Raw genomic sequence first — 24,860 nt, forward strand, 5'->3', positions numbered from 1 at the left:
AATCCCACACGACACTGCACACAGGAACATAATTTCATGGAGGCTTTATTTCAAACACCTATACGATGCCAATGTGGTGTCTATGCATTCTCTCTGAATCACTCATGCCAATGATAATCAAGTTGACATCCACTCCAAGGGGAGGCAATGAAAAAAAGAGGGGGGGGGGAGACCACCACTCACCAGGTAAGGAAGAAGTGTACAGAGAAGTTAGTCAAGCACACCATCATCGGTGTGATACATGTGACAAAAATATATGTATATAATAGTATGTTCCTTGTAAATATATTGCAGGTGTTGTAAAAACACAGCCATCTGCAGGGACGTGAAGAAAAAAAAACTAGACAGGCCAGCGCAAAGAGCCCTGCACCTCAGTGACGACAAAACACACATGCTACTACTGCCCATGAAAAGCTGCGTGGTCCGCGAATTGAGGATAGTATAGAAACAAGAGGAGGAATGGTTGCAAACTACAAACACCAAGGCAAAAGGAAAGGAAGGGGGAGGGGGTCTCTTTGGATCTTAGCAGACATCACAAAACAGTAGCAAGTGGCACACAGCGGTTGATACGACAGGATCGATGCTAAAATCTCTCAAGAGATGCCTGGGGCACCAGTGAGTATGTCCCAACCAAGACATCAGCTAGAAACTTAAAGTTCTGTAAAATAAAACATGACACTCCATGATCGGACACTGTTAGAGAGGTCAGGTGTGTTGCTATTTTATAACAGTCCTTACCTGACCTCTCAATTTAGTCTGCATCATGAATTTGTGAGTGTACATGCGTTTGTCTCACATTACATGTACACTAACAGAAATTAAAATAAAAAGAAGGGTCACAAGTGAACTGAACACAACATACTAATGAGCTCAATAATCAAGCACCTCTCCTGGTTACAGGGAAAGGAGGCAAAAAAAAAAAATAGAGTGTAGGGGAGGAGAGAGTAAGGGAAGCACTGGAAGCTCTTTTTACACAAGCCTTATAAGCAACTGCGTCAAAGTTTACACCATATCATCTGGCAATGTTTGCAAAAGTAGCCTTGCTGTGTGTACACAGTCTCCCTCTCAATCACCGAGCAGCTCTACCAAATACATCCTTTGTTTTACTGATTCACGAGAAGTACTACATTTAACCTTTACTCGTTCATGTGATGCCAGACTGAAAAGGCCGAAGTAATTACCTATAATGGGGAGAAATAGAGTGAGAGAAAAAAAGAAGTATGCAGTCGAAAAACAGGAGGCTTGCAAAAACAAGAAACAGCCTCCTACATGCCAGTCATGGGATAAAAAAGAAAGAAGAGAAAAATGTGAGAGGGACGTAATCAGCTGACCAAAGAGCGAGTGAGAAGAATTTGTGCATGCACAGATCGTAGGCCTCGTTGTCAGGCCTGCCGCTGCATCTGAATCACCACTGGATGGTGGTGCAGACTGTTGTTGTGAGATGGTAGCGCGCTGTAGTTTCCAAGCCGAGCCCTCTTGTCTGGCGGGATGGTCATGGCGGTGCCCACTGGGCGAGCCGTGTCTTCAGACACCGCTGTCCAATGGCGCTTGCCTCCAGCGAGGCTGAAGCTGAGGTCTAAGCCCCAGCCTAGGCCCTTGCTGGAGGGCGGCGCCCACTTGGACGCTTGTGATGAGGGTGACGGCAACGATGCCGAGACGCCCTCGTCGTCCGAGGCGTCGATGTCCTCCTCAATGTATTGGGCTGCAGCCTTGGTGGCTTCGGTGTACTCCTGGTGGAAGTCTCTCGTTGGCTCCGAGGCATACAGCAGGGAACGAGAACGCCCTGCATGCATTTGAAAATCACAATAATTGACACATATCCTTTTTTTTTTTTTTCTTCGAGTGGTTTGCCCTGTGGCACAGATGTGTACTTAAAGGGGCCCTGAATTGAACGACTCTTTAACGAAATGGAGAAATGCATTTGAAGTTAAAATTAGGCTATTTCAGAAATGCTTTACCGCAAGAAGTACTTCAAAGGGATACTAAAGGCAAATACTAAGTCGGTGTGGACTGTTTAAATGCCATTCTAGAAACCTCAAAACGATTTTGTGCCAAGAAAAGACTTAGCAACGAGAAAATTGCATTTGAAGTGTACAAACACCTTTTCGAAATTAAAAAAAAAACTCCTTGGATCACGCGAGAAATAATACATTTGAAAAGAAAAATCAAAACGACTGAAGCGTGGGGGTGCCTGTCGAAATATAGTTAAAATACATCAGGCTAACTTCACAAGCGCTTTGCGCCAGGCTAAACAAAATTACTTTCAGTATAGCCTGCCAAATTTTCTTCGTGACTCACCACATAAGTTCTGGAAATTTTTATCGAAAAAGAAAAAAACAATTACACGCATTTCATGTCAAGGTGTGCAGCTTGCTCATAAATCGCAAATCTCTGAGGCATTCAATAAGTATTTTCAGAGTGTGTTTTCCCATCATGGTTTATTTGTTCAACCCAGTACCATGTCTCCCAACTGGAGGAAAGCGCGGATTGTGCCCGTGCTGAAAAAGGGTGATCCTGCCTTGATTGCTAATTATCGTCCCATATCAATAACTTCCACATGTTGCAAACTTGCTGAGCATATCATAGCTAACTACATAACTACATTTATAAACGATAACAAGGTACTTACCCCCCATCAGCACGGGTTTCGAAAAGGCTTTTCCACTGTCACTCAGCTAACGTCTGTCATTCATACTTTTGCAAGTGTACTAAATAGCGCTGGTCAAATGGATGTTATTTTTTTAGACTTCAGCAAAGCCTTTGATGTTATTTCTCATGCCAAACTAATTTACAAACTTGAACTTATTGGTCTTCCTAATTTCATAATTCATTGGATTTCCTCATACCTTTCTCACCGCACACAATTTGTTTGTATTGATGATTGCTATTCAAACCACCTGCCGGTCACTTCAGGCGTCCCACAGGGAAGCGTCCTCGGACCTCTCCTCTTTTTGATATATATCAATGGCATTACTAACGTTATAACTACCCCTGTTCAAATTAGATTATTTGCAGATGACTGCGTTTTATTTCACCAAATTACTTGCCAAGATGATCAAGTTTTACTAAACTCCAATCTTCAGAACATACATACATGGTGTAATAAATGGGACATGAAGCTAAATTTAGAGAAAACAGTATACATGACGATAACTAACAAAAAGGCTTCCTTCTCATTTCCTTACAATATTTCATCTCACCTTCTGACCGAAGTCAGCGAGTACAAGTATCTAGGAGTTACAATAACGAAAAACCTTGGCTGGAATAAACATGTATCAAACGTATGCTTCTCAGCCTTTCGTAAACTCTGCTTTCTTAGACATAAACTAAAACTTGCCCCACCTGAACTTAAAAAATTAACCTACTTTTCAATAATAAGGCCATCACTGTCTTGATCCAGTATACCGCAATTTTTATCCACTGGTTCCAGGGGTGCTTGCTGGCCCTTTTCTAACTTTAAGCTGGTCCTGTGCCTCTTGAACCATCGCTAGCTACACAATACTAGTTGATGTTTTATGGCTTGTAATTTCTCAAATCTTAGAATGAAGTGTGAGATTTTATTTGTGTCAACCTTGTCTTATTGGTTTGTTGAGCTGGTTTCATTGTGAGCCTGTCCTCATCTGTTTTCACTGCCAGCATGAAGAATGCAACACTGGTTCCATATCGTCCAGCATTCACTGGGCCTACTTTCTTCTCTTCACAAATTCCTTCCTTTTCATTCTTTATTTTTTTCCTTTGCCCACTCATGTTCTAAAGCAATACACACAAAAACAGCCAACCAGGCTATGCTAGTCCCGCACAATAAATAATGACTATACCAACATTACACAGAGCGATAGTAGCAACTAAACAGGAATGCAGGAGAGAATGCATGCCTGAAATCGGGGCCAGTTTTTCAGACGCCGACTTCAATATGAGATCGAGGTTGTCCCCGGAGTTTGTGCGCAGGTTGGGGAACAACAGCAGGGCAAAAGAGAGAAGTAAAACCTGCACAAGAAGAAACAATGAAAAGAAATTAGAATGTCGAGTCCACGAAGACTATTAAGCTTAGAGGAAGACTTAAGTTTAAACATGGCAGAACTGTGGCTGGGACTACCAGTAGCTGCAGTTTTTAGTGGAGTGAATGGCAGCTGAATGAATTCGGCTGGTCAGGTGTCAAGTTCCCTGCTATCCTATACCAAATGTCACACATCACCTTGCAGCTGATTAAGCACAGTCACAAAGTATAAGGAGACCACCAATACAACATATGGCCAAGCAGTGCCTGCACCATACGCACTTAGAGGAACGCATCTGCACTTAGTGTGCACTTAATATACACTTACAGGAATGTACCTTTACATTCCATAGGCAAAGCAAAGCACGTCCTCACACATTTACTGGGGTCTGTTGTAGGTCTCTTTGCCTTATTAAGCAAAACACAGCCAATTATTATTACTAATAGAGTTTTACGGTGCAAGGGCTACAACGGCCAAAGAGAGCGAGTAATGATGTTTAGTACTGCGATACAGTGCACAAAGACATGGCTGCAGGTATAATGGGTTGCGATGCCTGTAATCTATTGCAGTGGCTGCAAAAGGGTCTAAAATAATAAAAATGGTGGTCTTGCATTCCTTGACGGATGCTCAGGTAGCATTTGGAGGTAGATATAGCGCTTTCCAGCGATCGCCACACCAGCCTCTTTGTGGCAAGGATGTAGAGAAGCCAGAATGTTCGCCTCAACAGAGTAGCAAAGCCAAGTTTAAAAGCGGCAAGATATATCGTATTTACTCGCATAATGAACACTTTCTTTCTGAAAGATATGCGCATGGTTGGGGGGTGCGTTTATTAGCGAGATAAAATTTTGAGTTTTTTTTTTTTCCTGGCCACCTTTAAAGAAGTCAGTTTCGCCCGAAATTTGGATTGCGATAGCAAATGTGTAAAATGTGTAGACAGCTACACAAAGTAAGGATAGTTGTTTTATAGGCCATACGTACTTGCACACATTCGCTTCAACGTAAAATGAGTGGCAAGAACGCAGAATGCACAAAGGCATGAGCCTCCATCAACTCAGCCCCTGACACAGATCACTTTGAAGATATATGGCACGCCGGGGCCGCGCAACGCACAGTTGCTGCCGGAGTAATATGCCACCTCCCCAGCTCTCTCCACTCCCTCCAGCACCATGCGCGATGGAACACTGTGACTTTCCTTGCCACTTACCTCCCTTGTATGTGGGAGATTGAGCCACCATTGTCGGCGTCCTTCAGGTGCAGTTGTGCAATTATGCAGCTGCTGGCAGAGTACAACGCCACCGCGCCTACCTCACGAGCCTTTTGCGCGACGAAAGACAGTGTGCGAGATTGAGTCGCAATCATCCACTTCCCTCGTGCACTTTCACTCACACCTACACCACGCGGCGCATGGCGACAGCGGCAAAAATGTGTCTGGAGCATCCATATAATTACGATAGCAATAAAAGTAGGAGACACGGTACGATTTAATGTTTGACATGGTGTCAGACACAATCGCACCCACCAAATGCCATATCAAAAGCTGAATCGTACCGTGTGTCTCCTATTTCACGGCAGCAAGTTCAGGGTGCGATCATTATACAAGAAAAAGAACACACTTCTTGATTGGGAAATTGGGGGCTGCATTCATTACACAAGTGCATTCATCATGCGAGTAAATACTGTATACTTCGATAAGTCCACATCATTAAGATGATTTAGCAGTGAATGTTTTTTTTTTTTTTGAGGGCAAACATTGGCTCAGTTGGTAGAAAAAGCCCAGGCTGCATAAGTAATTTGTTGAGGTTAAGTTCAGGAAAGTATTGTTTTCACGAAGCTTCCATGCCAAGGCATTGTCTAAGGACATGTATGACTGTGAGTTCACTTCCACATCTGGTGCAGACTGGTGGATCAGTACCGGCTAGCAAGTGTGAGTGAAAGCCAATCGGAGCCAGCGAATTTTACAATGTATCCTTATGGCTGCTGACCTTGTATAAAGACTATGTGATGGTAACATAAAGCTTTTGCCTCATGCTCATAGTTAGTTTTGGTTTTGAGTGAATGTTTAACACCCTGAGACTTGAAAGACACCACACCGTCAAGAGATAGATTGCTCACCATGACGCAAGTGCTTGTCTGTGCACTGCGGCCAGAAGAATTTGCAACTAATGCTTGTAGACGCTTGAGCTGAAGAAGCAGAGAGCTGAAATGGAGTGACACAATTACTTCGGTTAACAGGGCTAGGGCATACAGAGATTGCAAACAAAACAGGCTCTAATGAATTAACACAGAATTAGCAATTATACATCTGCTGTTCTATACCAACAATAACTTGGAATACGAGCACATCAAAATAGTGTTTGATTAAATATTCAATGTGGCAGCATGCATGGCATGAAAAGTCCACCTTAGTACCAGCTGCTACTCTGTCAACAGCACTATCTGTCGTATTATCATTGTTTTATTATATACCGTGTTTATTCAAATCTAGGCCGACAGCATTATTCAAATAATCATATACCAAACTCTAGGGTCAGCTTAGATTCGAGGGTCTTAAAAAACGCACTACCTTGTAATTGAATATGATTCATATGGTGCATAGCTAGCGCCATCTAGAAAAGTCAATATTACAGCTGCTGTTAGGTGCACCAGTAGTCAACAGAAGTACACGAGCAACGTCACTATTTTGACCTGTGTCGTGCCGCCGTGCAGCATCTCTATGCGTGCAGCGTGGCCCATAGCGTGACGTTTGGTGCATAATGGCACCAAACAGGTGATGCCACTACGTGCCGCTTTCAAACGAAAAGTTGTGCTAGCCGCAGAGGCATCGTCATATGTTCAAGCCAGGCGGGACTTCGGCATTGATGAGAAAAACGTCCGTCGTTGGTGGGGGCGATGGGGGACGCTTTTTGCGTGTGCCGCATGAGGAGATGACAGCAATAAGGAAAACAAGTGCACGATAAGAGAGAGGAGCTGTTCACCAAGATCGCGCCGCGTTTCGATGCATACGAGCCTTGCTGCACTGTCTGCGCTTGCGGACACGAGCTGTGGTCTGAGCTAGCAGCGATGATAACGTAGAGTAAGCTCAGCATGTTCGCATTAAATAAATGCTGTTTTCATTTTGTGAATGCTGTCCTTACTTTTTTTCGTTCGGCCTACATTCGAGCTAAGTTTTTGACATATTTTCTATCTTCAGACATTGGGGGGGGTCGGCTTAGAATCAGGGCTGACCTAGATTCGAGTAAATTCGGTATTATTAGTATTTATTATTCATATGTCATTGTATTATCAAGTCAATGGTCCCCTGATCATTGGTTCATTTTAGAAGCTGTTGCCATTTGTTGTCCTCATACCAACATATGCACATTTTATCACTTCAATTTTCTGTGGGATACCTGCTGACGGTGAAGAAAAATAAGAAACAGTGCTTCCAAATACATAACATGCAATTAACCAATAAAAGCTTTTCCATCAGCTGGAGCATATGGACAACCAGTAAATCAATACACAATCAACCTTACAGTTTTGTAAGAGACCTTGGTGTCGCTAAGACAAACATGAAAACAAACTGGAGACCTGTCAGATGCAGTCTGCTCTGACATGTAGCTCATGCTACAAGAAAGATCTACGGCGCTCGGTGCTCCGGCCAGAACAAGTATTCCTTCTTCTTTAAATAAGTTTGTCTCTCCTATGTAAATACAAACCCCCTGTTCCATTTCTCCATCCTCTCGACCTCGTACTCTTCAATAAAGAAGCAACCTTTGTCAAGAAAGCTCAGATGGTGGCATGGGCCCGCTTAGCCTCTGTGCGATGCCCAGGTAGCGTAGGCCAGCTACCCGTCACGAGATGCACCAATGGCCATTGGTGCATCTTGTGACGGCCAGTTCCCACCGACTCCGAGGCCCTGACCCCCAAATCCTACAACAACGATTAGTCACACTCTCTGAAGAGTGCTGTGCGTGCAAAGAAACGGCTTGTTTGCTCCTAATGCTCCATTTGTGTTTTTATTAAACAATGCTTCATAACGTACTATGTAACAATAGAAACTTGGAAACATTAAAAATATTGGGATGTGAACATTGTTTCATATTAATTGTGATAACAGTTATTTATTATTTGAAAAGTATTCAAGATTTGATCCTGGCACTATTCGATTCTTACTTACTTCGGTCTCAAAAATCACTATACGCACACCCATACTAAACAGAGTTCATCCTAAAATGAATTTTCTGTGTGTAAAGTTTTCTTCAACTCACCCATTCTGTTTTTCGAGCAGCTCTACTTTCTTCTGGAGCTGGGCATTCTGTGCAGTACACAGTTTAACTCTGGAACAAAGGTTGAGAAAAACAGCTGTCATAATTGAAACCCAAACGGGAGCAAACAACATTTTTGACCTACAGAATTAGCTACGGCTGGACATTCAATGAACAAATTATGGTGCAAATGCTATGAACAATATATTCAAGAGTTTCAAAACTGGGTCCCAAGAAATGGCTCGTTTTCTAAAAGCACCAAATCATGCCACCACCCCTCTCTTAGCTTTTGTTCACAGCTCTAAAGCTACCAATTGTCTTACAAATGAAAGCCTGCATTAATAGATTGGTTAAGTGCAGATGTTTATCGATGGGCTGTACACGCATAAACTTAATGTGTGAATGCGACAAGGACATCTTGGTTTCTGTAACGTTTTTGAAAAATCTAGTGAAATTACTTGAGGACAAAAAAAGTGCACATCATCTTGTGCTAGAAGCAAAATATTTGAGGTTGACATTGTGTCTCCGAGCATAATACTGCCCCTACCAAGTAGACCACACACGCACCTTGCAGCATAGCATTTTCACTTTAAATGCTCTCTGCAATAAACCAAATGCAACAATTTAATTGATTGAGCACAGATAATTACTGGTAGGCTGCGCATGTTTACTTTGTATGCATGTATCTTGACACGGAAGTCATGGGGATTTCTCAGCACTTCAGTGATTCCTCACAGCCAAATTAGAGAACCCCTCATAATGGTGAGTGCCTTACTCACCTACTCTCTAATCCGTCAACGTATTCTTTCTTTCTTTTTCGGCTGTCCTGTGCCGATTGCTGCAAAGAAGATCAAGGCAGTATTATGTTATGAGTTTAAGAACAAACAACAAAAGATTGTGAATCTATATAACAACAATGAAATGCTCTTGAAGACATATACATGCTGGCTACCCTGACCATGACGGTTTATGCTGGTGTTCACAAAAGCTGTCTTGAACTGATTTGCATTCGTAAAGCAAAAAAAAAAACTTTTCTTTTCAAGACAGCAAGAGTGCTTGCTGGATGCAGGTTATTTATAAAAAAAGGTGCTTTCTCTAATGCTATAAGCTTAAGAACACCCAGTGGGCATTCAGGTCTTATGGAACTATTGTCTTGGTCTGCATTGCTACCTGGATGAGCAGCATAGATTTACACCAATGCAGAGTGATTTGTTCCAAAGCTTCATCATTCTTCAAACCAAGCGCAGTAAGCGTGGTTAAAAAATGAACACACTCAAAGGATACAAAACTCTACATATAAAGCATACAATGCTCCGTTACCAGAGCATTGCTTTGTGCCAATATACTACTAATTGCGTACTATGCTCACATCCAAGATTTAGGCATTACTGCACGCTTTATATATACAGTAAAACCTCATTAAACCATACCTGCTCAAACAGTAGTTTCGTTTTAAAACTAGTACAGTCAAATCCCCGACTCAGCAGCCATTGAACATAATGTGTTTTGTATCCGGATAAACTGTACCAGCTTATTGCGTACGCATCGGTTAAAACATAGCGTTTCAACTTTTCGTCGCGCAAACACAGCGGTGCACTGTCTTGATTGGGCAGGCCAGCAGAACAATAAGCCTCAGAGATCGGAGCAACAGCCTCCAAGCGCCCTGTGCATTTGCGCGTGAAGCCACATCAATATCAACATCATTTCGACGCCGTGCCAGAGAGCGTTATCGCGTCATGCAAGCTAGACTCGCATCGTTTCGAAGCTCGGATAAAAAAGATGCCGGGTGCTCAGCATAGAAGAAAAATTAGACATCGTCCGTGCTATCGAACGTGACACGAAGAAGTCGGTGCTGGCACGCAACAGGGATCTCCTGTTGACTACAGTGTGTGGCATTTGGAATGCAAAGAAGTTGCTCGGCAGCGCTGCAGCCACCGCGAAGACATGCCGGCTACGAGGTTTGACTTTTCGCCATCGTTGTCTTTGTTGCCAAAGTGTCGACTAGCGACAGTGATGAGTACGACATGGAAAGCAACAGCACGGGCGATTCAGGCCCGACAGTGGCATAAGCTGTGCGTTACGTCAGCCTCATGAATGCAATCGTCGCGACGAGAACAGGGGCGCGATAACGTAACTCTATTCTAAATGAAAAGTATTCCGAACTTCGGCCCCCGGCAATGAAAAAGGTGCCCCCTGGGACTTCTGCAGCACTACTGCGCACGTGCACGGAGAATACATAACGCGAACGAGGAATCTGCCATGCGAGTGTTTGCCGAGAAGAGGGGGCTGGCTGAAAAGCTGGCACGCAGCTTCAGTAAGTTGGAGGCTGCTGTCGTCGTCGTGCTAGGCCGCCGCAGCATCAAACGAAAGTAACATTTTTGTCGCGCGAAGTGAATTAATACTGCATGTTTTTTTCTCGTTTCATCCCACTCTCTCCGAGTTTTGTTTTTGACAGGTAAGTGGGGGATCTCATACTATTTCGGTTAAACAGTACTACCGTTTAGTACATACTTTTTCCGAGCTCCTGCTAACTATGGTTTAACAAGGTTTCACTATAGGAATCACCTTTTTCCCCTTTTGATAGTTCTAATCAGAGATCATGTTATGTGTTGCGGGCAGGCTATGCAGTCGACTCTCATTGCAACGGACCCTGATAATCCGATAAAGAATGCCTGTTTGATCCGAAGTCCATAATATTCGAAACGACTCACTTTCGAAACTTTCGTCGCAATGTCTAAACAAATTTATTGCAAAGACTAAGTGACGAGCGTCTAAGTAAAAAACGAACAAAGAAGTCGCAGTTTTGCCTGAAAGGTGAAGCATCAATTGCCATAGCAAATTAAGCAAGATAAGTGCAGCAGCGAGAAAATTGACCATGCCGTCTCTCGCTTCCACGCGAACTAAACGTCGAAAGCACAGCGCATACAAATCTACCGGCAGTGGGTACACTTTGTCCTTTGTCCACATCGCAGATTGCTTTCAAGATACGATGGCCGCGCGGGCGCGCTCTTTCTTTACATCACAGATCACTTTCAAGATACGGCGCCCGCGCGAGCAAGCACTTTGTACACATCGCAGATCGCTTTCGAGATATGGCGGCCATGCCTTAATCAGCAGCCGCCAGAGTGGATCACCCCTCTCTCTTGCCTCCCCGACCCCGTGCCTCGCGTGTGAAAGAGAGCGCGTTTCCACCCCGCCTTCCTCCCTCGTGTGCATAATGTTGTGCTCGCAATGGTCGGCTAGCCCTCACAATTCAATTGTCAGGCCGTGCCGACACAGCAAAAGTGTGTCTTATATGCCCGATTTTGAAAAAAATGGACACTAATTTCATACGTTGTAGCGCGGTCCGTTAAAAGTGAACTTTGTTGCATTATTAAAATAGGCAGAACAAACTAAGGTTGAAGTATAGTCCAGTATATATCCGAAAGTCTGTTGTATGCATGTCCGTTGTGAGTTTAGACAACCTACATGCAAAAATGCGCTACTCTCATAAGTCAACAATAACAATCAGCATATGATCAATGCGGTCATAGCCTACCTTGTTTCGAATCTTTCTTCGAATCTTTTTGAGCTCCCTTTCTTCAGCCTGCAACACAAACATATATATAAACATATAAGCTTATCTACCTGCAATAAGTCAGTGAACAGCTGGGCTCTTTATGCTTATACAATAGACCCAGCAGTCTCACAAACATCAGTGTTCTACACCACTGGGTGATGTGGAATTTCCCATATTAGCTTACCATCAAAAACACAGCACAAAAGAACACAAATGTGGAGAGATCTGCAATATATCGGCAAGGGAAGGGCAGATTAAAACAGAATGCAACTTGTCGCTGTGCATGTGCCATATAAAGACTTCTGAAATTCTGGTTTGTGTTTGAATCAAGCTCAAAAAGAACGAAATAGCAGGCAAATAAAGAGCATTACTAGTGAACTATAATTTGTAGTAATAAGCTATGCTTGACTTCTGTTTCTTTGACGAGTCTTCGTGCTACCACACAATTTATTTTGGGATAATGGAGCAACGTCGAGGCACGACAGAGCAGCACATTTCTCCCTTCCAATTACTAGGCCTTCAAGCTAACCAAAAAGAAATAAAAACACATTCATCATTCACCATAATCTTCAATTTCCTGAGTCATATAAAGTACATGTCTAACACAGAATTCAAAGGCACAACTTGAAGCTGATAGCACCGAGGAATGCAACATCAGCCGGCGAAGCACAAGTGTGACATCATTCCCACACTTTATTTATTTATTTATTTATTTATTTATTTATACATACTGCAGTGCAATTTGCGCTATAGCAGGAGTGGGTTAAGAAAATGTACAGAAAATGCATTGGAGTATACGGCGGTAAACACAAGTGAACACTATTAAAGAGCACAGATGAAAAGGAAAATACACAAAAATACAAGTGAACCCTTTTACAAAAGTGCACTGGTGAAAGAATACACAAGTTATACAAATGCTGCCAGGCATACCCATGCCTGATTATGCCCATACCCATACCCATGATTATGCATCTGGGATAGCGGTTGCAAAAATTTGGGATGAGCATGAGCGAATGGATCCAGGTAATGAATGCAGGTAATGAATGAATTTATGTCACATTTGGGACAAAAGCATTCTGCAATGCATTTTCCGTCTTGTCACACATTGTCTTCACTCTGAGACATGTGCAGAAAATTCTGCATGCTTCTAAGAATGCTTCTTGGGCACCTTCGGTAATGACTGAAACAGTGCTTTTTAAAACAGGACAAAAGGCAGACGACACACCCTCTGCTGACATACGCGTCTTGAGCACCCTACAGTCTCGTGTTGATACATTCCGGGGCCACATTTTATAACTTTTTTTCCTTTTCCTATAACAATCATTTTTGTATCATCTGTGGGAATGAGCGGCAGACTGTGCCGTGTAGGCCAATCAGAATGCGCAAGCAAGCATTAAGGGACAAGTTGTGCCTTGCCAATTTACACAGCCAAATGAATTCTAAAATATTACGCGCCAAGCCCCCACTCTGATTATGACGCATGCTGCAGTGGGGGACTCTGGATTAATTTTCACCCCTTGAGGTTCTTTAACGTACACCTTAATCTAAGTATGTGAATGGTTTCGCATTTTGTTACCATCGAAACGCAGCCACTGCAGCCGGAATCGGACCTGCTACCTTGAACTCGAAAGTGCAATGCCATAGCCACTGGGCTACTGCAATGGGCAGAACCAAATATGGATAAAATTCTCGTTTTATGTAACTGTCCATGTGGCTCTGTATTCTCCCTACAGCTTTGTAATGTTCCGAAATTGTTCTACGTAAGTGATAATTGGATTAAACTCGATTTGATACTACAAAATTTGACTGTATAAAAACAGTGCAAGAGGCAGTGGCTCAACCCATTAGTACCCGACTACGCACTACAGCACGTGATGCCATGTGTGCCGACTCACCTTAGTGAGGGGCATTGTTGTCGGCAAAACAATGCCTTCTTTGTGCATGAGCCGTTTCTCTTCTTCTGTCAGGTGTAAGACTTCTTCCGTCTTCTGAAACACAATTGTGAAACACCACAGTCACGTGCGTGGATGCAGCTATACATGCATTCTCTTGGAATCCCCATCTCACACTTCTTTTCCAGCACTGAACTTCCTAGCAGAACGCACAGGTGTTCCCAAGAAAATTTTCAGAACACGTGGGTGACAAAAATGTGAATTTCACTGCAGTCGAGGCAACTGGAATTGATAGGTTCAGTGCACAAACCATGCACACAGATGTATAGAACACTCCCAGTGCCTCATTACATTTTTGAACATCATACTTTTCTATGGCTTTAGTGATTTCTTGTTTATCCAACAAGCAAGTATGCACATATTCATGAACAGTTTTAGCTCATTTTTCTTACTTTAAAAGCTGAAAAAGCTGGTCATGTATTGCACAACCTCCTGATCCCCCCCCCCCCCCTCTAAAAAGCATTGCATGATATGCATGTGGCACATACTTACACATATGCATGTATACACATGCAATGCGATAACAAGCTGTAAAGCCTGTTGCTGCCTACAGTAAAAGAAATGCAGGTTGAATGTAGCGAACCAGACCAAATCATTCATCCAGATTAACAAATGAAACTGGGTTGGTGTTAAACATGAACAGCAGCTTCAAATGTCACCATCTCTCTCTCTCTCCTCTGATGAGGGAAAATGGTGCAACAAAAGACACACAACAGCAGGGGAGACGAAGACAAGCGTTTGCCTTCATCTTTGCATTTTTCTTAATGCAGTATTATCAACAAAAAAAATATAATGTCCCTTGCTAACATGTGAGAGGGACAAAATATCTGTGATGGGCGGAAGTTCAAGGATCAATTACCTAGCCAAAGCCTACAATGTCTGTATTCTCAATCAATACCCCCATTTTCAGATATAGTACTAGTACAGTGAAAGCTCGTTAATTCGAACTTCAATAATTCGAATTTATGGATAATTCGAACTGTACGATTTGGTCCGGCCAAGCTCCACAGAAGTGTATGTATAAAAAAGTCCGTTAATTCGAACGCGAGAAGGTTCTCTCACGGATAATTCGAACTACGCTCGCCTGGCACACGACCAGAGAAACGCGCCTACTGCCTACACACAAGGCTGTATTGCCTCCGAAACGGAGAGAACGGCGAGAGAAGGCAAAATCGGAAAAAAATCTAACCGACGCGGGGTCAGCCAGAAGGCAGCGGCGGCTGCCGCCTCTCCGTTCTACCTAACCTCCGAGACTTCTTGCCCGTTGCGAATCTCGGAGGCTTTGCAAATCTTGTACAGCTGCTAATGTTGTGCGGAGATGGCACGGCAAGCACCAAAGCACGGCGAACCAAGTACGTCGCAGCTGCGCTTGCAATCAAGAACGAATGAATCAGGGCCTTCGCCACCTTCACATGTTCAGCATCTTTGTCTCGGCAGTCTTCATCGGTTGTGCACCTCTGTTTTCAGCTTAGGAGGTATCGGCCGTCGCGATTCATTGTGATGGTGTTAAGCCTCGGCAAACGTTCGTTTTGGTGGACATCGGTGGTGTGGCACAGTCGGACCCAGAGCTTCGACTTGAAGATGGCGTGTGCCCGCGGCACACGCCATCACTTTCTGACTCGCCAAATTTCTGACATGCCCTACTGCTTCCAAATCGCAGTGTACTGTTGCTCTCCTTCACTTTCGTTAGTTCGAACTTTCGTTAATTCGAACTGAAGCGGCTTCCCCTTGCGGTTCGAATTAACGAGCTTTTACTGTATTGCTTTCAATGTACATGGACTAGCTAATCCTGCAGAAGTAGATGTGATGAAAGGATTGGCACACCCAATCAGCATTACTTATAGGCCTTATAGTTGTTTTGGTGCATTGAGGAATGCCTATCTATCACTTGAAGCAGTGCCTTAGACATCATGTCGCACAAAGGCAAAAGTATTCCCAACAGCGTTCAATTAAAAAAATGGCATTAATAGGTGATATCCCACAAGAGGTAACCTAAAGCTACAAAAAGTTCAAGCAACCTTATTGGATCGGCTCCCAACACTTGGGGAACTGTGTGTTGAACTGCAGGATGACATTGCAGAGGGGCTCAGCGGAGCTTCAGGGCTGTCAGGAGCTTCCAAGACATCAGGCAGTACAATGTCCTGCATTTAAAATACACGCCAAATAGTGCTATAATGTCAACTATGCAAGATTGTGCAGGTGTTATGCGTAATCAGACATGCAAGCTGTACTCTTACTACAATCTGTTGCTCTAACTGCAATCAGATTCAGCCAGGTTTCATATGAACTGTACTTGAAAATACAAGCTGCACCAGCAGGACAATGAATAAGAGACAGAAAAATGAACTGGTTAGAGCAAACACCCTCTAACAATTAAAGATAGCATTATACTACATTAAGATTAAGAAGCATATGAAGAACACTGCTTCATGATGGGAGAGATCCATCGCATATACGGACATGCACTAGATATGGGAAACCACTACTGGTACTTTTTAGTTCATCTGCCACAATACGTAAAACCATGTAGCCATGTGATTAAGGGCACATCCTATTTAGAACCAAAAGGTATCCCCCCCCCCCCTTTTTTTTGTTAAATCATTGAGCAGTGATGAGAACATAAAATCGGGGCTCTGTCATGGTGCACATTTAATAAGCTATAACAGTAACTGCACAATATTTGCTCCACACAAAACATTTTTTGAGGGGTCAAAACCCTTGTTACATGTAGCTCTAGTAAAAGGATGGAACTTTCATCAACGGTAGCGCCAATATACTATAGCGGCAATACTAGTAAAGAAAGCAGTGCAAAGCAAGTGAGTTTCCCACATAATTATTTACTTACATCAACAATCACCACAGGCTCACACTCTTTTGCATCCGTAGTAGCAACAATCACATCAGCCGCTGCAAAATAAAGAAGCACATTGACCAAATGTCTGTTTTTTTGGCAACGTAAAGTAAAGCTGTAGGTCAGTCACACTGATGAAACTAAGCATTCCTACTGACAAACATGAGAAACCAGAGAGAGCAGGGACAACATGCACGCACAATGTAAAGAAAAAAAAAATCATGCATGAAAAGTTTGCATATCACATGCCTTTCAGAAAATGCATTAATGCTACAGGAAATGAAAACAGTCACTAATAGAAGGTCATATTGTGTAGAAGAGTGAAGTTAGTCCCCGCAAACGTATATCCAAAACATCATGACTGGTTCAGTAGCATCTGTCAAAGCACAGAGCATCCTGAATGTGAAATATGGCCGTGTTATTATTTATGCCTTCTCAATATTCTTTCAAAAGTTCGAATTAAGTGAATTACCAGCAGGTTTCGTTTCAATTAAACAGTTTCAAGATGCTTTGAAAATCCAGAGTCAGCAAATTTCTTGTGACTGGCTTCAAGTTCAGTTTGACTGATCCAAATCTGTTGACTCCAATAAACCTAGTTTCACTGCCCCATAATATTAAACAACGTGAAGAGCACTTAAGCATAGCCCTTTGATGAATATTAAACATGAAACATGCGCAGTGTAGTTACATGCAATGTGGTTTACAGGTGATATACTATGTTACACGGAAAAAAAAAGTAGCACTTATACTACTGAATCGACTTTTCTTGAGTTGGGAAATAATGCATAACCACGTGAAAACATAAGATAAGCCAATATCATCATTAACCCTCCCTGGTGCTGATTAATTCTGTTCACTGAAAACTTACTTTCCCTGCATTTCTTGTGTCTTCAGAAACATTAAAAGCACACTGCTGCGAAATAGACTAAGAATTTTACCGTTCTTAAATAATTTTTGTCAAGTTAACAGAGTGTGAGCTCCATGGCAAAAACTCGCTATAGGAACATCAAATATGACAGCATCAATTATTTCATGTCCAGCAGGCTTGAAAAGCACTTATCTAGCAACTTGAAAATAATGCCTGGTACAAAACAATGTGAAAAACAATGAAAGAAGTGAACCCGCTACATACAAAATACTGACACCGAGCAAAAACATCCAACAGTCTACCTTCCCACTCATTTTATTAAAACCTTTCGCACTTCCTATTCAAACTTGCAGCACTATTTCAATCAGAAGTGTTTAAAGATGCATGCAACACATTTTAAATATTTACTTTTGTCAATGCTTTTGTTGTTGACGCACTATCTTGGTGCACACAAATCATGTGCACAGCACCCTAAAGCGTTAAGTTAGTGTAATATGGTCAGGGGTAGTATTTTAAGAATCATGTAGTATAATTCATCATCATCATCAGCCTATATTATGTCTACTGCAGGATGAAGGCCTCTCCCTGCAATCTACTGTTACCCCTGTCCTGCACCTGTTGATTTCAACTAGCACCCACAAATTTCTTAATTACATCACCCCCCCTAGTCTTCTGCCGTCCTCAGCTGCGCTTCCCTTCTCTTGGCACCCATTCTGTAACCCTAATGGCGCACCGGTTATCTAACCTGCACATTACATGACCTGCCGAGCTCCATTTCTTTCTCTTAATGTTAATTAGAATATTGGGTATCACTGTTTGCTCACTGATCCACACCGCTCTTTTCCTGTCTCTTAATATTACGCCTAACATTATTCGTTTCATCACTATTTGTGTGGTCCTTAACTTGTTTCCGAGCTTCTTTGTCAGTCTCAAAGTTTTTGCCCTATACGTCAGCACCGATAGAATGCATCGATTGTACACCTTTCTTTTCAATAATAATGGTAAGCTACCAGTTAGGATCTGACAATGTCTGCCGAGTGCACTGCAACCGATTTTTATTCTTCTGTAACTTTCCTTCACATGATCAGGGTCCCCTGTGAATAATTGACCTAGGTAGAGGTACTCCTTCACACACTCTAGAGGCTGACTGGCAATCCTGAACTCTTGTTCTCTTGCCCGGCTATTGATCATTATCTTTGTCTTCTGCATATTAATTTTCAGCCCCACTCTTATACTCTCTCTCTTGAGGTCCTCAATCATTTGTTGCAACTCGTCCCCAGTGTTGCTGAACAGGACAATGTTATCTGCAAATCAAAGGTTGCCGAGATATTCGCCGTTGATCCTTACTCCAAAGCCTTCCCAGTTTAATAGCTTGAATACTTCTTCCAAGCACGCAGTGAATGGCATTGGGGAGATTGTGTCTCCTTGTCTGACCCCTTTCTTTATAGGTATCTTCCTACTTTTCTTGTGGAGTATTAAGGTAGCTGTGAAATCTCTGTAGATATTTTCCAATATATTTACGTAAGCGTACTGTACTCCTTGATTACATAATGCCTCTATGACAGCTGGTATCTCTACTGAATCAAATGGCTTTTTGTAATCTATGAAAACCATATGGAGAGGCTTACTGTATCTACTCTGCGGATTTCTCGATTACCTGATTGATGACGTGGATGTGATCCATTGTAGAGTATCCCTTCCCGAAACCAGCCTTGGTTGACTAAATCCAGTGTTGCCCTTATTCTACTGGAGAACAGATATAATACTGGAAGTAAGCTAATGGGCCTATAATTTTTCAATTTTTTAACATCTCCCTTTTTGTGGATTACTATAATGTTGGCATTCCTACAGTTCTCTGGGACCCCTGAAATCAATAGACAGTTCGTATAAAAGGCAGCTAGTTTTTTAAGCATTATGTCTCCTCCATCTTTGATTAAACCGACTGGTATTCGATCTTCTGCTGCTTTTCCCCATTTCATGTCTTGCAAGGCCCTTCTAACTTCATCGCTAATTACAGAAGGAGCCTCTGTAACCTGTTAATAACTACTTCGAATGGAGGCATTGTTGCTGCTTTGGGTACTGTACAGGTCAGTATAGAATTCTTCCCACTGCTTTTACTATATCTTCGAGATATCTGATGATATTACCCAGCTTATCTTTCAGTGCACACAACTTGGTTTGTCCTATGCCAAGTTTCCTTCTCACTGATTTCATGCTGCGTCTATTTTTTACTGCTTCCTCAATCTTTCTCACATTATAATTTCGAATATCCCTTATTTTCTACTTGTTGATCAGTTTTGAGATATTACATAATTCTATAAATCCTATAGCCCATGAAGGGAGTGAACTCACCAATGTCATCTAGGGGTGACGATGTCGATACACACTCTTCCACAACGGAGGACGGTGAAACTGAACTGTTGTCATACTCTTCTAAGCCAACAACGTCCACGTACAGGGGATCATCAAAGTCCATTGCCTCTTCCTGCAGTTGAGACGACAGATAAATTAAACTCCTAAGCAGGCCCTCAGCAGAAAGTTACAAGTATCAACTGAACATCATAGACACTGATGCACAATCAGTGTAAACATTTTCCACATGCAGTATTCGTGCCTGGCAAACCTGGCTAGTGATTTCTTTAATTTCTAGAAAAAAACAGGAACATAACTTTTGCGTGCACTTGCCAAAAATGCAAAAGTTTATGAAAGTAAAATAAAGTAAAATAAAATGTAAATGCATACAATAAGACACCATGATTTGCATTCTATATCTTCCAAATAGGAATGTGCAGGTTCTTTTGTTAACAGTAGATATGTATGGTGAGCATCAGGTGAAATGTCAAAGGGACACTAAAAACAAATAGTAAAGCTGAAGTGACAGATTAGTGCTCTAGAATCTCTAAGGCGTCAATGTTATCGCGAACAGAGCCTTAATCATTAAGAAATCTAGGTAAATGCAGGACATGATTAGACTCCCCCAGCACATTCAAGCACTTGCCCGATGATGAAAGCACTCAATTAAATTCTGTCACTAGTACTCAACTACTCATTGCAAAAAACATCCTCGTATTGTATTATAAAAGCAAATAAGATGCTACTTGTCCAGTTCCATTTCATCTTCAAAAAAAGAACTCATTGAAATTACCATTAACAATGATGCGGGCAGTCGAAAAGTTTCATTTTCACTTGACCTTGCGCCGCCCATGCTTTTGCATTTTAGTACTTTCCTGATCGCGTAGTGCTGCAGTGGTTTTGCTGGCTTGTGAAACTCACATAAACTGCAAGTTGCAGAGAATTCAACTTCCATGTGATGTTGTGGGATGACTGAACGGGCTACGCCACTTGACCAAAAAGCAGCTGCAGTGGAAAATCCACCACTGTCTTGGCTCGGTGCCGCCGTCTGTCGGGCGCCATTTTACTCACCGACAGCAGCAAAGAGCGGCGATAGCATATGCAACGTCACCACTCCCCTGGTTGGGTGGCAGGAGATTTGAATTTTGAAAAGGTATTCGGACCGTTCAGATAAAATTTTCTCGTAAACTAAGTCTTTTCTTGGCACAAAACAAGCGTTGCAAGGTTACTGCAAGGGTATTTAAACAGTCCACATCGACTTAGTATTTGCCTTTAGTGACCCTTTATGCTTGGCGCATTATAGTCTGCTGCGCCATAAAATAAAAAATATCCCGAATCATCACAACCCTTAAACAGTTATCCGCATAAAAGTCCGCATATGTTTTATGCTTCTATGCAAGTTACCTGAGCAATGCAGCTCAGACTATCAAGAATTCGAACGTTCACCCCTATAGGCATATGTGCAAATGTGCAGTCAAGCTTCCTTGCCCTCTGAAATGGCTATGCTCAGTTGAACCACAATCGAAACTAGCAGTTGTGCACTAGGAAGCATGATGACAGCTGCCTCAGCTATCTTGGTTGCATGGTAGAGAAACCCACTTGAGGAATTTCACGAAGGATCCCAACTATGGAACTGGGCAAGCCCCACTGGCGGAAGTCCTACCTGATGGCCATCTAGTGTGGAGAATTCAGAGCTGTCGGACCCCGGGCCTGTGCGAGGTGACAGCAAGCTGGCCACGCTGCCGTCAGGAGACAGGCTGTAGCTGTGCTCCTGAGACGGCAACGCTGGCAACATCGCCGACACAAGGTCTGGTACGGAGTCGGGCACGTCATCGTGCAGTGAGGGCAAGGCAGAGTCTCCAATAAGATATTTGGTCCAGAAGTCGATGCTTTCACTCTCCAGTTCCGGCTGCAAAGGTACAAAAGAGGTGGGAAAAGTGCACATGCATTTTCATTTGCTAGTGGTCAAAAATGCATTAAAGAGATGCATAACAATAAGGAAATCCTTAAAACAGAAGATTACTAATTGAGAAAAACCTTTACAAAAAATGGTGGGCAAAGCACTTTGGAAGTGGCAAGGTGAATGTGAAATGCAAGTAAAATGAGTAATGAAAGAGCTGCTTTTGCAACCCGGAGTGCACAACAGGTTGTTTCACAGCGGTACTGACATGAAAAAGTGCATGACTAAACACAGTTCCAATGACTGCTACTTATTAAGCACATTCGTAAACCAGAGCCATCGTGCAGCCTTGAAGCCCCTTTGACCATGGTCACCAGTGTTGCAGCTCATAATGAACGTGACTGTACATTTACAAAAGGTGACATGTGCACTGTTACTGTCAAACAATACTTCTAACATAAGGACAATCAGGGAAACAAATCACTAAATTTTTTCCATACTCATCTACCTATAGCTTGCGTCAAGTCTATGGGCTCATTGACACCAGTGACTTATGGAGGTCATGCGACCGTTTGCAAGTGGCAACCAAAAAGCGACTCAAGACGACCAATGTCCACTCCATGTGCAACTGGCCCATCCCCATACTGAGATGTATCGCGATTGATGGAGTTTATATCTGCTTGCTACATAAAATAAGCGTCAGCGTAAACAGACATCTAGTTCATTCGCACCTGAAACTCTGCAAGTGCAGTCACGTGACTGAAGACTCGAGCAGTGAGCAAAACGGCCTCTTTTCAAGGAAAACAACCATTTGCAACCAACTTGGTTGTGCAACCTCTTGAAGTCGCCGGCGTGAATTAGCTTTTATAAAATACTATGTAGACACTACAATAAAAAGACTATGTAGCTTTGGAAGCTTGCCCTTGTAGTGTCACTGCAACAGTGAACCAATAAATAGCCTTTTAACACTACCAGTTTCTAACTGCATATAAGTTGGCTATGGAACTTTACCAAGACAAAGTTCATATCATACACTCCCATCTGCATAATGCTAAAACAGTCCTCTCTCCTTCTCTTTTTTCTTTTGCAGAATACTTGAAGTGCGTTCAAGACCCCATGCAAACTCTGCAATGATAACATGTGTGCTCCATCTTACTGACTACGTGTCAGCTAAAGCCCTCCTGCTTGAAAACAACTGTACCCAGCTATGCATTATGCAACTGCAAGAGAGTTAGAAAGACTCAATGTCACCTTTTTATTAAGTGCATGACTTGCAATAAGGAAGGTTATATAAGTAAACATAGCAGGATATTACATATGCTGCCACATGACATGTTCCAATCAAGCACCCCACAGAAGGACTTCCGCATAAAAAACCAGCAGCCAATGATCAAGCATGGTATCAAATAGATCCACAAATGGCACATGGCTGGCAAAAACATCAAAACATGGTAGGTGTAGCATGCCCAAGTAGTCGGCACATTTTGCATCAGCAAATTCCATTGTGCTCAAGATACGAACTATTTCACATGAATTCTGGGGTTTCACGTGCTGAAAAACTACGATTTAATTATGAGGCACTACATAATATGTACTAAAGCCTAAATTAGCAAACATTCTCTGAGATGTCGGTGCTGTTGCGTGCTAACGAGCAGGATTTGTCATCGTAATGCGCCACGCGCACAGCGTTGATCACATGTTGCACTGAGGAGCATGGAATCAGGCCACGTGCATCTGATGGAAACAGCCGGTACCGCGTTTCAGTGACATTACGCCCAAAGACGCTCCCATACCGCACAGGTCAAACAAACAGAAAGTAAAACAGACACAGACCAACAATCCGGCGTCGGGAAGTTCGCTGGTGAACAGGCCGCCGGAGTCTTTGAGGAAGGGGTCCTCCTTCTCAAAGAGGTCAAGAATGCCTAGCGTACTGCCGAACGACATGTCGGCGGGGTTTGTTCGTGCAGTCTTCCGAGGTCAGCACCTATAGGCACGATCAAAGAGAACGAAACGAAACGTTCGCCAAGAAAAGTAGGACACACCATAAACGAAGCGGCTTTGATAAGACGCAGCATAACATCTACATCGCCGCACGTGTTAGAGCACATCCATATGGCCTGCAGCACTATACGCCCTGCACTTCGCTATCGACGTCAGAACGATCATCTTCCCGGGAGTTCCGCCCTCGAACGAAGGTATTTTCGTTAAAATTGAGGCACACTGCGATGAATCTCCGATTGCGCCGCGATTCCTTGAATATCACTGTGATTACTGGAGTCGAGGTAATTAAACAAAAATAAAACTGCTTCGGTTTTGTACGCAAGCAGGCAAGGAGGTGGGGACTGGTTGTGACGACAGGTGCATATATACTACGTCGATCACAGCAAGTGGAGAAGCCGGCTCGCCTCACACAGTCGCGTTTTTGCATGCAGCAACCGTCGGGACAGGGAGCCCTCTCTCAAACGGCTGGTCGTAATTAAATGCGGGCAGCGGCAAGCGACGCAGCCTACTTTGACGGCCCGGCACTGATCATCGCGACCTTGCTCTAGAAGCTACGCCGTTGAAAGATGCGAGAAGCGACGACGACGCCTCACCCAACTTGTTCCGCGATTAGTAGGCGATCAGAACAAGCAGCCCAGTCGTGCGAGCTAAATATCCCCGCGACCAACACCCAAGCAGGAATCAGGTTGCAAATTCAACATTTTCGTGTTTACGTTTACATCTGAAACACCCGTTGGATGACTCAAGACCGTTCGGGCAGAACGAAGTACTGCAACGAGCAGTGCGTGCTGTGGTGAGGTGAGGCTATGCTCTCTGGTGGAGCTTCAGGCGGATCAGTGAAGGCTTTCCGTAACGAATTGTGAGCCGTTATTTCGGACTGTTATAATAGCTCAATTCGAGGAATACATAAACATGCCAAAATTACCACATCTCCCTTTTTCCGCGACCTTGCCAACTCCACAAAGTGACGTCACGACAATTATTCTATTTACGCATGCGCGTGCCATCGTAATGATGGACAAATAATGTAACTGAAAACTGCTTGAAGCAAAAAAATGTGCAGCGCCTTGGCATCAATCGTGCGTCATTGAATGTTAAAAATAATAACAACTATACTGCGCAACTATTGAAA

General features: G+C 43.0%; 1 protein-coding gene across 3 annotated transcripts; it reads right to left on the reverse strand.

Annotated features, from left to right (window-relative positions):
- Positions 1-29: 29 nt before the first annotated feature.
- LOC135914350 (cyclic AMP-responsive element-binding protein 3-like protein 2) lies at positions 30-24,739 on the reverse strand. 3 transcript variants are annotated; one of them, XM_065447355.1, is made up of 13 exons: positions 24,654-24,739; positions 23,561-23,711; positions 21,491-21,736; positions 19,828-19,960; positions 16,602-16,663; positions 15,775-15,897; positions 13,700-13,789; positions 11,784-11,831; positions 9,025-9,083; positions 8,249-8,317; positions 6,111-6,195; positions 3,876-3,987; positions 30-1,783 (listed from the first exon to the last, which is right to left on the reverse strand). In XM_065447355.1, exons 2-13 carry the CDS (start codon positions 23,669-23,671, stop codon positions 1,383-1,385), a joined length of 1,539 nt encoding a protein of 512 aa, XP_065303427.1. In that variant the 5' UTR covers positions 23,672-23,711; positions 24,654-24,739; the 3' UTR covers positions 30-1,382. The 3 variants fall into 3 exon arrangements, with proteins under 3 accessions (XP_065303427.1, XP_065303262.1, XP_065303341.1); XM_065447190.1 differs by having other exon boundaries at positions 13,700-13,792; XM_065447269.1 differs by lacking the exon at positions 24,654-24,739 and adding an exon at positions 24,322-24,460 and having other exon boundaries at positions 13,700-13,792.
- Between the last annotated feature and the right edge of the window lie 121 nt (positions 24,740-24,860).

Source organism: Dermacentor albipictus, chromosome 1 (assembly GCF_038994185.2).
Source record: "Dermacentor albipictus isolate Rhodes 1998 colony chromosome 1, USDA_Dalb.pri_finalv2, whole genome shotgun sequence".
In the NCBI taxonomy this organism is placed as follows: Eukaryota; Metazoa; Arthropoda; class Arachnida; order Ixodida; family Ixodidae; genus Dermacentor; species Dermacentor albipictus.